Below are 12,511 nucleotides of genomic sequence, written 5' to 3'. Positions count from 1 at the left end.
CAGCTGCCGCCACCAACCTGTCACCAACAGCTATTCTTGCCACGTTCCGGCCACCATCCTAATGCCTAGCTCGTCGAGCTTCCTACGGCGTTGGCGGCGGCTATTGGGCTCCGAGCCAGCTCTAACGAGTGTGGTGACGTGTCTCACGTCGCGCGATGCTGTGTGTGTGCTGGTGTTTGCACTGGACGCGCAGTATGAGGCGTTGGTGCGCTTCCTGTACGCACACGAGCGTCTGCTGTCCTTGGGCGACGCGTCGCGTCGCTTCAAGAGCGTTCTACACTGTGCTGCGGCGCACGGCTGCGCAGAGGTAGTGCAACGGCTTCTTCGCTTCCGACTGAGTCATAGCACGCTGTTAAGCGTAGAGAAACCAGCGAGAGATGTCATCTGGAAGCCTGAGGACGCCTCTGATAGGGCCAAAGCGCTAGCCTGGAGCTCACGCAACGTCCCGTACGAATTTCCAGCCGAGGTCATGTACGAGGCCTCGAGACAGGGAAACCTAGAGGTGGTGCAGTGGCTGGACTGCTGCTGCAAATACGAGAGAGACAGAGCCATGGAGTACGCTGCCTCAGCCGGACGCCTCGAAGTCGTCATGTGGCTGTTCGACCAGGAGAAAAAACAGGAGAAACAGGACACAGACGTGGTCATCTACATGGTTCAACCACTCGAGGCCAAGCTGCAAGTGCTCAATTGGGTGACCGTGATGCCGAAGCGGAAATGCTTTCGAGAGGTCTTCGCCTCTAGGACAGGACTACTGGCCGATGCCTACGACCAAAGAGATCCGTTGCTGTCTTGGGAGGATCCTGAAGCACTCGGTACTTCCCTTGGACGACGAAAGTACAGAGCAATCGACACAGCAGCAGCACAGGGAGACTTGGCCATGGTCAAGAAGCTCCACGAGGACGGAAGATGGCCGTGTACCAGTCTCGCAATGGACATGGCAGCAGCAAACGGACACTTGGACGTGGTCAAGTTCCTGCATGAAAACCGACGCGAAGGAGGCACAGCTGTGGGTATGTGCAGTGCTGCAGGCAACGGACACTTGGAGATAGTGCAGTGGCTACACCAGAACCGCAGCAGCGACGGATGCCGCTCGTTGGTGCTGGATCTGGCGGCCACTAATGGGCATGTGGACGTGCTGCGATGGCTCGTGCCTCGCTTTCCTCGGTTTTCCTGCTCGCCTGCGTTCATGCCCAGTGTGGCAGCGCAGGGAAACATCAAGACGCTTCAATATCTGCATAAAGACATGAGGATGTCAGTGGACCAGCGTACACTGGAAGCTGCTATTGGATCGGGTCATTTCGAACTTGTCAGATACATTACAGATCGGATTCCAGTAGAACAGAAGCATACGTTGTCCCCCACGGCGGCTGAGAAGGCAGCGGCTAGCGGTAACGTCGACGTTTTAGCCTTCGTCGTCGAGCGACTTGGACTGTGGTCACCTCAAGTGTTGATTGCTGCAGCTCCTACTGGGAATGTTGAGATGGCAGAATGGATTGAGAAGCGAACGGATAGTCCTGTCGAAGAAGAAGAGGAGGAGGTTGTGCTAGTACGAGAGCGTCGAGACCGTGCTGCCACCTCCAACGCCATCGAGTCAATGGTTTCTGATTTGTCTGCTGCGTCGTTCAAGCGGCGATCGTCGTACGATAATCTCAGCTCGGCTGAGTGTGCACGGCCACTGAATGTCGTGGATGGAAGCACACTGTATCGCTGTGCGTCTCTTGGTCACTTTGACATGATCGAGTGGTTGCTTCAGAAGAAGTTAGCGTCTCCAAGCTTCGCGCTATCGATGAAGGAGCGCGAGATTGTTCTACGCTCTGTTGTTGGACGAGGAACACCCGACGAGGAAGCGCTGGAGATCGTCGCTCTCAGCAGTGATACAAACGGTGCTACTACACCAACTGAGCCTGCTGTCACTACACCTACCAACGGTAGTGAGCTGGGACCTGCAATCAATACGGGTGCCAATCGCATTGCCGGGGTCCGAACAACTACTGCCGGTAAACGCCCTGGCTTCGACCCATTTGCGTGGGCCCTTCCAGCCAAGACGAGTCCATATTGGCAGACCAAGTTCGTACGTCTCGCGGTCAAGTACTGTCCTGAGTCAGCATTAAATCTCGAGTGGATGCCGCTCTGGGCTGCGCAGCGTGGAGATCTGTTCGTGTTGAAACAACTGTACAGTGTTAAGCACCCGCAGTTATTCACACAACAGACTTTCACTGCCATCATGCGGTACACCAAGGCTGGAGATGCTCTTCAATGGTTCCAGACACACAGCTCGACGCTGATGGGCGATTCGTCTATTGTAGAGTGGGGTGTCAAGTACAGACAGTTCGCGTACCTCACGTACGTCTTCCTCAAGTTCCAACCGGTACGCACTGAGGAGCGTTTCCGGCAACATGGAGTGGAGTACGCACTTCACGTGGCGTGTGCTATGGGCCACTTGGACGTCGTGACTTGGATCTGTGGCAACTGCGAGATTTTCCTCAACGTACCGGCTGCAGAACTGCACGCTAAACTAGGCAGACTCTCGATCTGGAACGACGCATTGATTGCAGCGGCGCGTTGGGGACAGATCGGGATACTGACGTGGCTGCACGAGAAGTTCACGTTCTTCCGTAAAGTTCCAGATAGTTCGCGCAAGAGGAAGCTTATCCAGACGATGGCGGATGCTGCTGCTGGTTACGGTCAAATCCGTGTGCTACGTTGGCTCCAAGTTACGGTGGTTCCCCAAATTACAGCCAAGATGGAGAAGGAGTCGGAGACTGCCACTGATCCAGTCGTGGTGGAGACCAGCTTCGTGTCTACTGAAGGACTGCTACAGGCTATGGTGAATCGCCATGTTGACGTAGTGCAGTGGGTTTGCGCTGTGGACATTGATCTCGTCAGTCGACAGACTGCACAAAGGCGCGCGGAACTCGCGACCTTCCTCCGGGAGGAGGCCGACGGATTCGTTCCGTCCAAGTTAGGATTCGTCTTCCCGCCACTGTGAAGCACTGGGGCGAGTTTTGACGTGTTTTCTGCTGAAATGCAGATACACTACAACGCTTTACAGAGCGTTATTCATGTACAATCAATACATTTGTTCGAGAGAGGGCCTGTCTTCAGGTGTACGTGTATCCTAATAGGATTCTTATCTATGATGGCGCAGACTACGGTGGTTCCATTAAAATTGCAGCGCCATCCGCCTTTACTGAGACTATCGCACGACGCGAAAAGCGCGACTCATACTGGCGACTCATCTTGCGCCAGTTTCTCGCAGAGTTGGAGGGCTTATCCACCATGTTGAAGTGAGCGTGCACTTGAGCTGTTGTTCTACAACTTAGAGGAATTCTCTCTGTATCTTGATGCAGATCAAGCACCTTCTTCCGCGCGAGAGAGCATTGCGACCTCTTTCGGCACGCGTCTAGCCCTAGAATTATAACGTTACGTCCTTTGAAGCGCAAACTCGGCGGATTCCGAGCAGCGTTGGCTCCATCCTCAAGGCTTCTGCGTATCCAGAGTTCGGAGAGAATCACGGTCTCCGTACTGATCGATCTTCTGAGAATGCAAGCACTTGAATACATGAAGTTAAGTGAAGTTCTTCTGTCGCTGACTCGATGTGACTGAGTCAGAATCCTTTCGCTCGCACGTGCGATAGACTGGGCCGCATCTCGCATTCGTGTGGGCAGCGGAGCCCGCCACCGAAGGATTCAACGCTCCTTTGCAGTGAGACTATTACTCTCTGGCGACTTGCACCACATGTGATGAGATAAAGGGCCACAGTCTGTCTGAAAAAAAATGTTAAGGCTGCACTGCACCAGTGGTCCCTCCACTCGAGGCTTCGCTTGTGTTCCCTCACAATCGGGCAGCCTCTTCTAGACAAGCCAAGCAGGACCCGCGTCCGCTGTACGTCTCACTTTTAATTTGGTGCTAAAGCTAACAATAGCGATCTTCCAGCAAGTTGACCGTCGTCTCCCGGTCAAATCTTCACTTCAGAAACAAATAGAAACGCAAACTTACCACGTACCTGTCGATCACCGAAGTGCAAGCATCTATCATGCCTTTCAAGAGTCTGCGTCGTAGCCCCACACTATCGACCAGCTACGCGTGCACGGCTGCCTCGTCACCCCGAGACCCGTCACGGAAGGTGCTGGTCGAGGATGAGGAGCTCATTTTCCGAGTACACAATGCCAACTCGGCGGTGGCGCTCAAGCGTGCGCTTACAGACCCGTCGGACTCTTGGGACTCCGTTAAACACACGCCGTGCATTCGTCTTGGCTCTCGCTCTGAAGACGAAAGCTTTGAACTCTTGTCTCGTGCAAAAGGTGAGGGCTACGAGGTGCTGACGGTGGGCAGCATTGCGTGCAGTCCTCATGAACTGGCGTCATTGCTGTGTGCAAGGGACGAGAGCGAATACAATGCCGCCATGAAGGGGCTATACGGCAACCAGTTCATCTATGGCTCTGTGGTGCAAACGCTGGACGGAAGACAGTCACAAGGTGTGCTACCAGATAGTCACCAACTGGCAGTAAGGACGGGCTGCTTTGCACGATCAAGGATGTTGGCACGCAACGAGCAGTGGTGTTTCCTTGAGTATTTCCAGCCCACGACTGATTCTCTAACAAACTCAATGTCTGCCCCTGATACATCGCAAGGCTTTTCAGTGTCTCTACTCTCATTATCGGAGCAAGAGTTAGCTGCTGGTAAAGCCGTGGGAGGCCGCGTTGATCAACTGGACGGTGTGACGGCTTTACTTGTCGTTGATACTGTGCCGGCTGTCTCCAAGGATCGCAGTGATGGCAAAGGAACCAAGTTGCGTGTGATGTTCCACGCTCTTTACAAATGGAAGGAAGCGCCTGTACCCGGTCATGCTAGTGATAAGATGGCTCGTAGTAGACTCCTCGCCTTGGCAGGAGGAATCCCTCGTCTTCCAGCGGTGATACGTCGTCGACGACTTGGCACTCAAGTGTTCGCACAGCAGTCAGTTAATGTGCCTATGCCCAAGATCGAAGCTCAGAACTCGCGCTGCATCTCGTGTACTAAAGGAATCCGTCTCAGTTCATTCATACGAGCTGCTCGTCGGTGTCAACTCTGTGCATACAACGTGTGCACGGCGTGTTGGTCCCGTGAGAGCGTGGAAACGAACAACGGCCACGTCACAGCCATGGGCGTCTGCATGCGTTGTCTGGAATGGGTTGATCGCTGTGACTTCTCTCACGTTCAGCGTGGTCGTCGTGGCCCGGTAGAGATCTTCGAAGATTCGGAGTCCTCCCAGTCGCTGGGGCAAAGTCTACGCGAAGAACTGGCAGTCGAGACGACGAGAAATGCTGCTGTGTCACTGATCAGAATGCTGCTTAATCCCTCGGAGACTTCTAGTGAAAGTACGTACAGCGACGAGAGTACTGACAATGAGCAGTACATGTCAGCTGTGGAGGAGTATTTCGATCGACGTACTCGCGAGGCTCCAGCGGTGAAAGACTGTGTGCTATCTAATGCTCAGCAACGCAACTATCCACTGCATCCGATGGACAACGCATCGCCGTCTGCGCCTGTTCCGGAGAACGAAGTAGCTCGACTTGAGAGTATTGAAAAACTCGGCCTTATGGATCTGAAGGAGCCGATGCCCGAACTGGATATTATCTGCTCGTTCCTGAGCAAGGAACTGGGGTTCTTCTGCACTATGATCACGATCGTTGGTGAGACGCATCAGTTGGTTCTGAGCTGCACCATTCGCGACTTCGTGCACGCCATGCTGCCTCGTGAACACACTTTCTGCCAGCATTTACTCATGGGTGAGGCACCGTTCATCATCCGCCACCCAGAGGCAGACGTCCGCTTCTACAATCTCAACCCCGTTACACGCCAAGGTGTTAAATACTACTGCGGCATCCCGATCGTGGGTCCGGATGGCATCATGGTGGGCTCCATTTGCTGTGTGCACAGTGAAGCGATGGATATCACACGGTCACAGTACGACACGCTGGTTCGGTTCGGAGAGATTGCTTCCAAGGTCATCCGAGTCAAGGCTGAGGCGAAGCTGCAGAGCCAGTAAGATATGTAGGAATTGAAACAGCGAAACGATGCATTACTTAGTATTTATTCGTATCAATACATAGCTTTGATGATCTAGCAGAGAACTACCGATCGATTCTTCGTGGTCGTGAATAAAATGCTCCTGGACTCCGAGGCTGCTGCCATCGAGCTCGAGCACGAAGATAATTAACTTTCGTTGATACGGTCGAAGAATATTTCCGTCTGTGCTCTGAGATGGCAAAACCTGTGTGCTTGAAAGCGTCTAGTAGCGAATTTACCCGTTGAATCCGGTGGATAGCTCGTCGCCAAGAAGCGGCTAGACTGCAGTGCATCGACAAACGTGGTCTTATCAATCTGAACGAGCTAATGCTCGAGTTGGATGTTATCTCCTCGTTTACTGTGTGATGGTGAAGATCGTCGCCAAGACGCATCCATTGATATTGAGCCCCACGACACCAGGGTTTTGCAAACTTTTATTCCTCGTGATCTTTCTGTCAGCACATTCTCCGTTTACCATTCATATGTATCATGCTGCTTTCCATGAGGTCGCCGCAGCAACTTTCTGCCAAATGTTTATTACTTCTCACTTTTGCCAACTATAACAAAGGTGGGTTAGCTCAGCCTGTGCTGTGCGAAAGCACTTGTTGTAAACGCAAGTTTACACCCTTTGAGGTCAGCCAAGCCGCCCTGTCCGCAATACCAAGTCGGGTGCGCGTGGAGGAATCCGTCCGACTCAAGCCGAAGCGCGTGGAACTTAGTTCACTGGCAATCACTGACTGGAACCAGTCCGGTTGTCATCAGCGGTGACTAATTCTCTGTCGACGATAAGAATTGAAGGCGAGACAATTCACCTTACTGAGTCAACGAAGAATATCGACGACGTTCGTGGCGAGTCGACAACCACAATCAAGGGACAACATGTCCGTTGTAATGCTGCGACTCCGATTTCGGCTCGATTCCGGGTTCACGATCTACTGGATCCCTGCTGATATCGTGCAGCGCAGCTCAATGTTCTCGCAAAAAATTATCAGCGACATGTGCTCCCTTGCGATGGCCGCATCGCAAGACGCAACTAGCGAAGTACTCTCGTGATGACAACGACCGACATTCGGAGGGGTACTACGCTTTACGAGTAGGACGTTGTGACCCATGCAAACATGTTGGGTAATAGTGCAACGATTCAATAGTTTGGTAGTAGCTTGACATTTTAACCCTATAACGTGTATTGTTGCACACAACGGCCAGCGTACCGCCCAACACGAGTTAATGTGGGGCTGCCTTCAAGGCAGTGCCTTGTCTTGGCCGAAGAGACTTCATTGGCATAGAAAACCTCGTGCTCGAGTACATGGACACGGATTCATAATATTGTAGTAAATAAATCGAAATCACAAAATGATTAACAAAATCTTTAATAACTTCAACTAGACTCTTACAAACTTGCATAAAAAAACACACAGTTTGCTGGTTAAACTCTGAGCTTCGCAACATACAATCGCTAAATGAAAAAATACAGTTTGCAAGGTGGGACCGTGCTGACCACTATCTTGGATTCATTCCGTTTTAGTAGTTCTCATGCTCTTCAATTCGCTCCAACAGCGCAAGAAGGGTGCAATGCTGGCCACTAGCGTCGACGCGTGCGTGCTCTTCACTGTATTCTGAGCTGCTCGCTGGCCGCACATCGACCGACGACCGTAAGGCTGCGTCAGTCCAGTGCAATCAAAAAGTCTCTACAGTACTCGTCCAACACGTCGCAACCACATCTCTTTCTGCTTGTGCTTGAGCTCAAACGCTACATGGAAACGCACAACTCAATTCGCCGACACCACCAAGTCCCTCGCTTCGTCCACTCGTATCTCCAATGCCTCACTTATCGTTTCTGTCCTGCCGTAAGGAGAACAATGACCGTAACGGTGATCGTGAAGTCCTGGGTGACCTTGGGGAGTCGTGTTGGCACCCGAATATGATGGAGCCGTCTCGACGTCGACCTCATCTGACGAGCTCGATGCGGACGGTTCCAGCGGACAAACCGTCGCCGGCAGTGTCGCTGGAGGGCTTCGAGTCCGATGGACATGTGCCGTTGTCACGCAAAGTGTGCGTTTCGGACGCTGAATTGATCCACCGCGCTTGTACCGCTAGCCAGGAGAGTCGAAGGGGGAGACTGCTCCGCGTACCTTCGGTCATGTGGGACTGTAAAGAGATTTCGGGCTTCGCATTGCTCTCCCGAAGGATGGGAACTGGCGGTGAAGACTTTGAAGTGCTCACTACTGGAGAAGTGGCCTGCGAACCTTATGAGCTTGAGCCATTGCTGCGTCCGTTGACGGAAAGTGAATACAACGCGGTTGCTCGTGATTTCCTTGGAGACCAGTTCATCTACGGCTCCATCGTCCACGAGGTTCAACGGCGAGCCTTTGATAAGACTGACGATAGTGAAGATAAAGGCAAAGATAGCGAAGATTTCACCTTGTACGCCGAGGATCACGTGGCAGTACGCACGGCCTGCTTTGCCAGATCACGTAGGTTCTCACGGAATGAAGAGTGGTGCTATCTCGAGCATTTTCGGCCTCGTTCGGTAGCCCCCGCCACTTCTTTCACGACCACCGGCTCGTCAGATTCTTCGACTTCGTCTGTAAATATTGACGAACCGACTGGTTTTTCTATTGTCATGACTTCTATGCCTGAAAGCGAATTGACCGCCGGGAAGATGAAGAAAGAGCGCGTGACTCAACTACATGGCATCACTGCAACGTATCTAGTCGAACCTCTGGCCCAAACTGTAGGCCATCGAGGTCCTCGGGTTCGTGTTAGCTTCCACGCCACATTTACTGCCACGAAAAACATGCCGGAGGGATACGCTGACTCTCAAACCGTGCGTTCACGACTGATGTCCCTGGCCAGGAGCCTTCATCAGCTTCCTGATCTGGTGCAACAGCGACAACAACAAGCTAGCCAATACAGCCTTCGATGCAGCTATAGCAACCCCTCCGGCCAAGAATATCGTGATACTCAAGAGGCAAGTAACTCGCGATGCGTGGCATGCACTAAACGCCTTCGGATGAAGCTGCTGGACACTCCTACGCGGAGGTCAAAGCGCTGTCAGATTTGCATGTACCGAGCGTGTGCCTCGTGTTGGTCGAAGGAGAGTGTAGAAACCTTTACTGGCCACTCGACGAGTATGGTCGTCTGTCGTCGTTGCCACGAGAACTTCGGTAGTAGCGACTATTCCCACATTCAACTCACATAAATAGTAGCACTAGGAACTCGACAGCAGCAGTGTTTTGACATTTTTGTTTTTACATTTTTACATTTCCATGTAAAAACCGCTTTTTACAGCATTTAAAACACTTTAACACAGACTTTTTTACATTGTTGACGTAAAAAAGATCTACTTGAAGTATAAAACTCAGCTGGAGCCGACATGCCGTCATTCCTACACTTATCGAGTTCCCTGTCAAAAGCTGGGAGCTCGTGTCGCTCATGGAGTTGCTGCCCGACCATCAAAGCGATCTTGCAGAAGCCCCCAAGCGGGGTCTACCTCCAAGTTCTCTCAGCTCGAACTTCTACAGACTAAACGAGAAATGTAACAAGACCATGTGGTGGACAATATGCAAGTACTGCTACGTTGCCCATGTAAATGACAAGGCCAGAGTCCCATTTCCTGTCAGCATTCACGGCCGAAAAGCTTCCTGGGAGAAGCATCTGTCTGATTGCAGTTACTACGTGCAAGCCACCGGCAAGTTGCTGAATAAGGAGAGCGACACCAGCGAGTACGAGGTCAGCCGGTCTAACAAGCTGCAGTGTGCATCACCACCTGAATTTACTTCAGCAGAACAGCGGATGTTCTGGCGACTCTTACTGGAGTTCCAGGCGGAAGCGATGCTACCGGACTCTTTTGTGGAGTTAATGTCGTTCAAGCGATTGCTTACATTTCTGAGCGCTCGATGTGGAGCTACTGGCGCCGTTCCAAGTCGCCAAGTTTTAGGCGGGCGGGTTCTTAACGAGTATGCTGACCTGCATTCAACTGAGCAGCGTAATCACGTTATGGAAATTCAGAATCGAAGTGGTGCCAGAGTTAATTTTTTGTCGGATGTGTGGGAAAATATTGCAAAGCAGCATGTATTAGGCTGCCAAGTTGCTTTGTTTGGTCGAATGATGACACATGGGTTGGTGCCTACCGGTTCTCGTCACGATGGGCTAGCAATTGCCCAACAAATGGAAGATGTCATGGAAGAGTTGATTGCGTCTCAGTGGAATGTGGGCTCAGCCGTGACCGATAATGCTGGTCAATGCCGCAGAGCGCGAGGTATCTTAGCACTCAGATATCCCAATATTGTGTTTTTATTTTGCTTTGGCCACTACGTGAATAACCTCGTTAAAGCAGTTCTCAAAACTGTTTTTAAGCAGGTATCAGAAGCTGCTGCTGGTGCTGCGAGCTTTCTGAATACGTCTACCTCTAAATGGCTGACCCGAGCCATTGAGGCCATGGAGAATCGCTACGGAGACAGTTTTGCAGTTTTTACGTTGTGTGAAACGCGCTGGAACTCAATGCAGGCGTGCTTTGCGTCACTCCTACGCGCGCGCGGAGCTCTGGAAGACTTGGTTTTTAAGTACAGGAACGACAGCGATCTCCCTTCTAAACTACGGATTTTGGCTGACAGTGAATTCTGGAACAAGTTGGAGAGCGCCGAGAAGGTTGTGCGACCTTTATGTACTGCATCGTTCCGCTTACAAAGAGATGAGAATACAGTCGCGGATGTTGTTCGCTCATACATGGACGTGTACATTGGTTTCGCTGCCACAGAGTGGAGTCATGTTCTTGTGGAATGTGTTGAGACTCGATGGAACGCGTGTGAGCAGCCATTGTTTATGTTAGGATATTTTCTCCACCCTCGATACGTATCCGAAGCAAGAAAGTTGCCTTCAACTGTCCTTACCCAGCTGGATGATATCTGTCAATTTGCGCAATACTACTACCGACGATTTATCGGAGACGATGACAGCACCTTGCGTGGTGACGTGTTCGATTGGATAGAGGGGAGCTATACAACAAGCCGAGTGACAGACTTCAGCTCGGACTTGGTTGTAAAATTCTGGCAGTACGAAAGGAAGTCGAAGCCTAGCAGCAAGCTTCCGCTCTTGGCGCTCACCATTCTGGCGATAGCAGTAAACACAGCGACCTGCGAACGCCTCTTTAGTGAGCTTGCTCTCATACACACGCCAAAGAGAAATCAAATGGCGACTGAGAAGACCCTGAAGCATCAGGTCATGCGTCAGTATGTTCGCGAAAAGAATCGGAGTGAAAAGTCGGCACCTACCTCATCTAAAAAGCTGCTTCGGACCATTGATCCACGTGAACGACCGCGACTGGCAACTCCTCAACCCTCAGCACAATCTACTCCGGTCCAGGTCGCAGCCTCCATAACAGGTACACCAGTTCCTCAGGCTTGCACTAATACCCCCGGTCACCTCCACCACGAAGCTGCAACTGCTTCGCCGGCTTTACAACGAACGTTGTTTCCTGCTGAAAGAGAAGGTGGCTCGAGTTTAGTTCGCAGCTCTGCTACACCAAGGTGTACCGCAACACCTGGACGTACACCGAGTGGAGGATCGATTGTCTGCGATGTTCCCAGTCAGAATGTTCCACCAGTTCGCTCTCCAAATGACGGTACAAATGCTCACCTTTCGACTCCTGTCACAAACTCCGGTCCTTCGCTGACAACCGAAATGACCGCAGTCAGCCTTAGTGGAAGCCTGTTAGAAGAATATCTTGATCATTTTGACTGGGAAGAGTTTGGCGATGACGGAGACGAAGAGACGATTGGAGTGTGGGGCAGTATTCTCAATACGTCTAGAATCACAAGTCATGAAGGTGATGATGACGCAGATGAAAGAAGTTTTGGAACTTACAATGGTGGTGACCTAGATGGTGATGAAGACGAAAGTGCCAATCAAGGCAACCCTGGATGCAGTCGCGTCGGCACGTCGCGGTTCACAACAAAGCGCATAGGCACTTACGAGGACCTAATTCCTGCTGCTGACAGACGGCCATATCCCGAGACGAATGACCCAGCATTTCCACAAGAAAAGAAATTGACGGGGATCCGGGCTCGAAAAACATCGCTGGCCTCGCTTGTCGCTAAGTAGGTGCAGAAAACAACAAATCTTGAAGTGAAAATGAAGTTGTGCTTTCACCAAACCTCTTTAAACTGTATTTCAGCTGCTATTGGTAACGTCACCTTGTGTAGAACACTGCTTCTCATGGCTAAAGAGCCAAAACAGGGTGTAATATAACAGCAAACACAGCTTCGTCAGCGTACTCGTTAGCTAGACCATTAAATCGCTCTCACCGAGTTGGACACCGGGCCTACCCGTGTGTCCAGCAAGACGTTGGCGTTAAACAGGAATGAAGCCATCGCTCGTGTTTACTTGAGCTACGTGCTCTAGCTCTGGAGATTCTCAATGACCGTTGTAGGCTCGTGGGTCATGAATGCCTGCAACATAG

At 51.6% G+C, this 12,511-nt stretch overlaps 6 protein-coding genes across 6 annotated transcripts; 4 read left to right on the top strand and 2 right to left on the bottom strand.

Annotated features, from left to right (window-relative positions):
* The first annotated feature begins 1 nt into the window (after position 1).
* PPTG_11433 (hypothetical protein) lies at positions 2-3,146 on the top strand. The gene has a single exon (XM_008906757.1). It carries the CDS (start codon positions 62-64, stop codon positions 2,987-2,989), a length of 2,928 nt encoding a protein of 975 aa, XP_008905005.1. The 5' UTR covers positions 2-61; the 3' UTR covers positions 2,990-3,146.
* PPTG_22848 (hypothetical protein) lies at positions 3,082-3,960 on the bottom strand. Its single transcript, XM_008906756.1, has one exon. The coding sequence runs from the start codon at positions 3,654-3,656 to the stop codon at positions 3,150-3,152; it is 507 nt and encodes a 168-aa protein (XP_008905004.1). The 5' UTR covers positions 3,657-3,960; the 3' UTR covers positions 3,082-3,149.
* PPTG_11432 (hypothetical protein) lies at positions 3,822-6,124 on the top strand. The gene has a single exon (XM_008906755.1). It carries the CDS (start codon positions 4,037-4,039, stop codon positions 6,029-6,031), a length of 1,995 nt encoding a protein of 664 aa, XP_008905003.1. The 5' UTR covers positions 3,822-4,036; the 3' UTR covers positions 6,032-6,124.
* On the bottom strand, positions 6,050-6,989 carry PPTG_22847 (hypothetical protein). The gene has a single exon (XM_008906754.1). It carries the CDS (start codon positions 6,441-6,443, stop codon positions 6,117-6,119), a length of 327 nt encoding a protein of 108 aa, XP_008905002.1. The 5' UTR covers positions 6,444-6,989; the 3' UTR covers positions 6,050-6,116.
* A 587-nt stretch (positions 6,990-7,576) lies between these two features.
* Positions 7,577-9,365, top strand: PPTG_11431 (hypothetical protein). Its single transcript, XM_008906753.1, has one exon. It carries the CDS (start codon positions 7,871-7,873, stop codon positions 9,251-9,253), a length of 1,383 nt encoding a protein of 460 aa, XP_008905001.1. The 5' UTR covers positions 7,577-7,870; the 3' UTR covers positions 9,254-9,365.
* Positions 9,366-9,486: 121 nt separating this feature from the next.
* Positions 9,487-12,153, top strand: PPTG_11430 (hypothetical protein; the record flags this gene model as incomplete). The annotated part of the gene is made up of 1 exon (XM_008906752.1): positions 9,487-12,153. One exon carries the CDS (start codon positions 9,487-9,489, stop codon positions 12,151-12,153), a length of 2,667 nt encoding a protein of 888 aa, XP_008905000.1.
* Positions 12,154-12,511: the final 358 nt, after the last annotated feature.

Source organism: Phytophthora parasitica (assembly GCF_000247585.1).
Source record: "Phytophthora parasitica INRA-310 unplaced genomic scaffold supercont2.24, whole genome shotgun sequence".
Lineage (NCBI taxonomy): Eukaryota > Oomycota > Peronosporomycetes > Peronosporales > Peronosporaceae > Phytophthora > Phytophthora nicotianae.
This window is presented reverse-complemented; position numbering and strand designations above follow the sequence as displayed.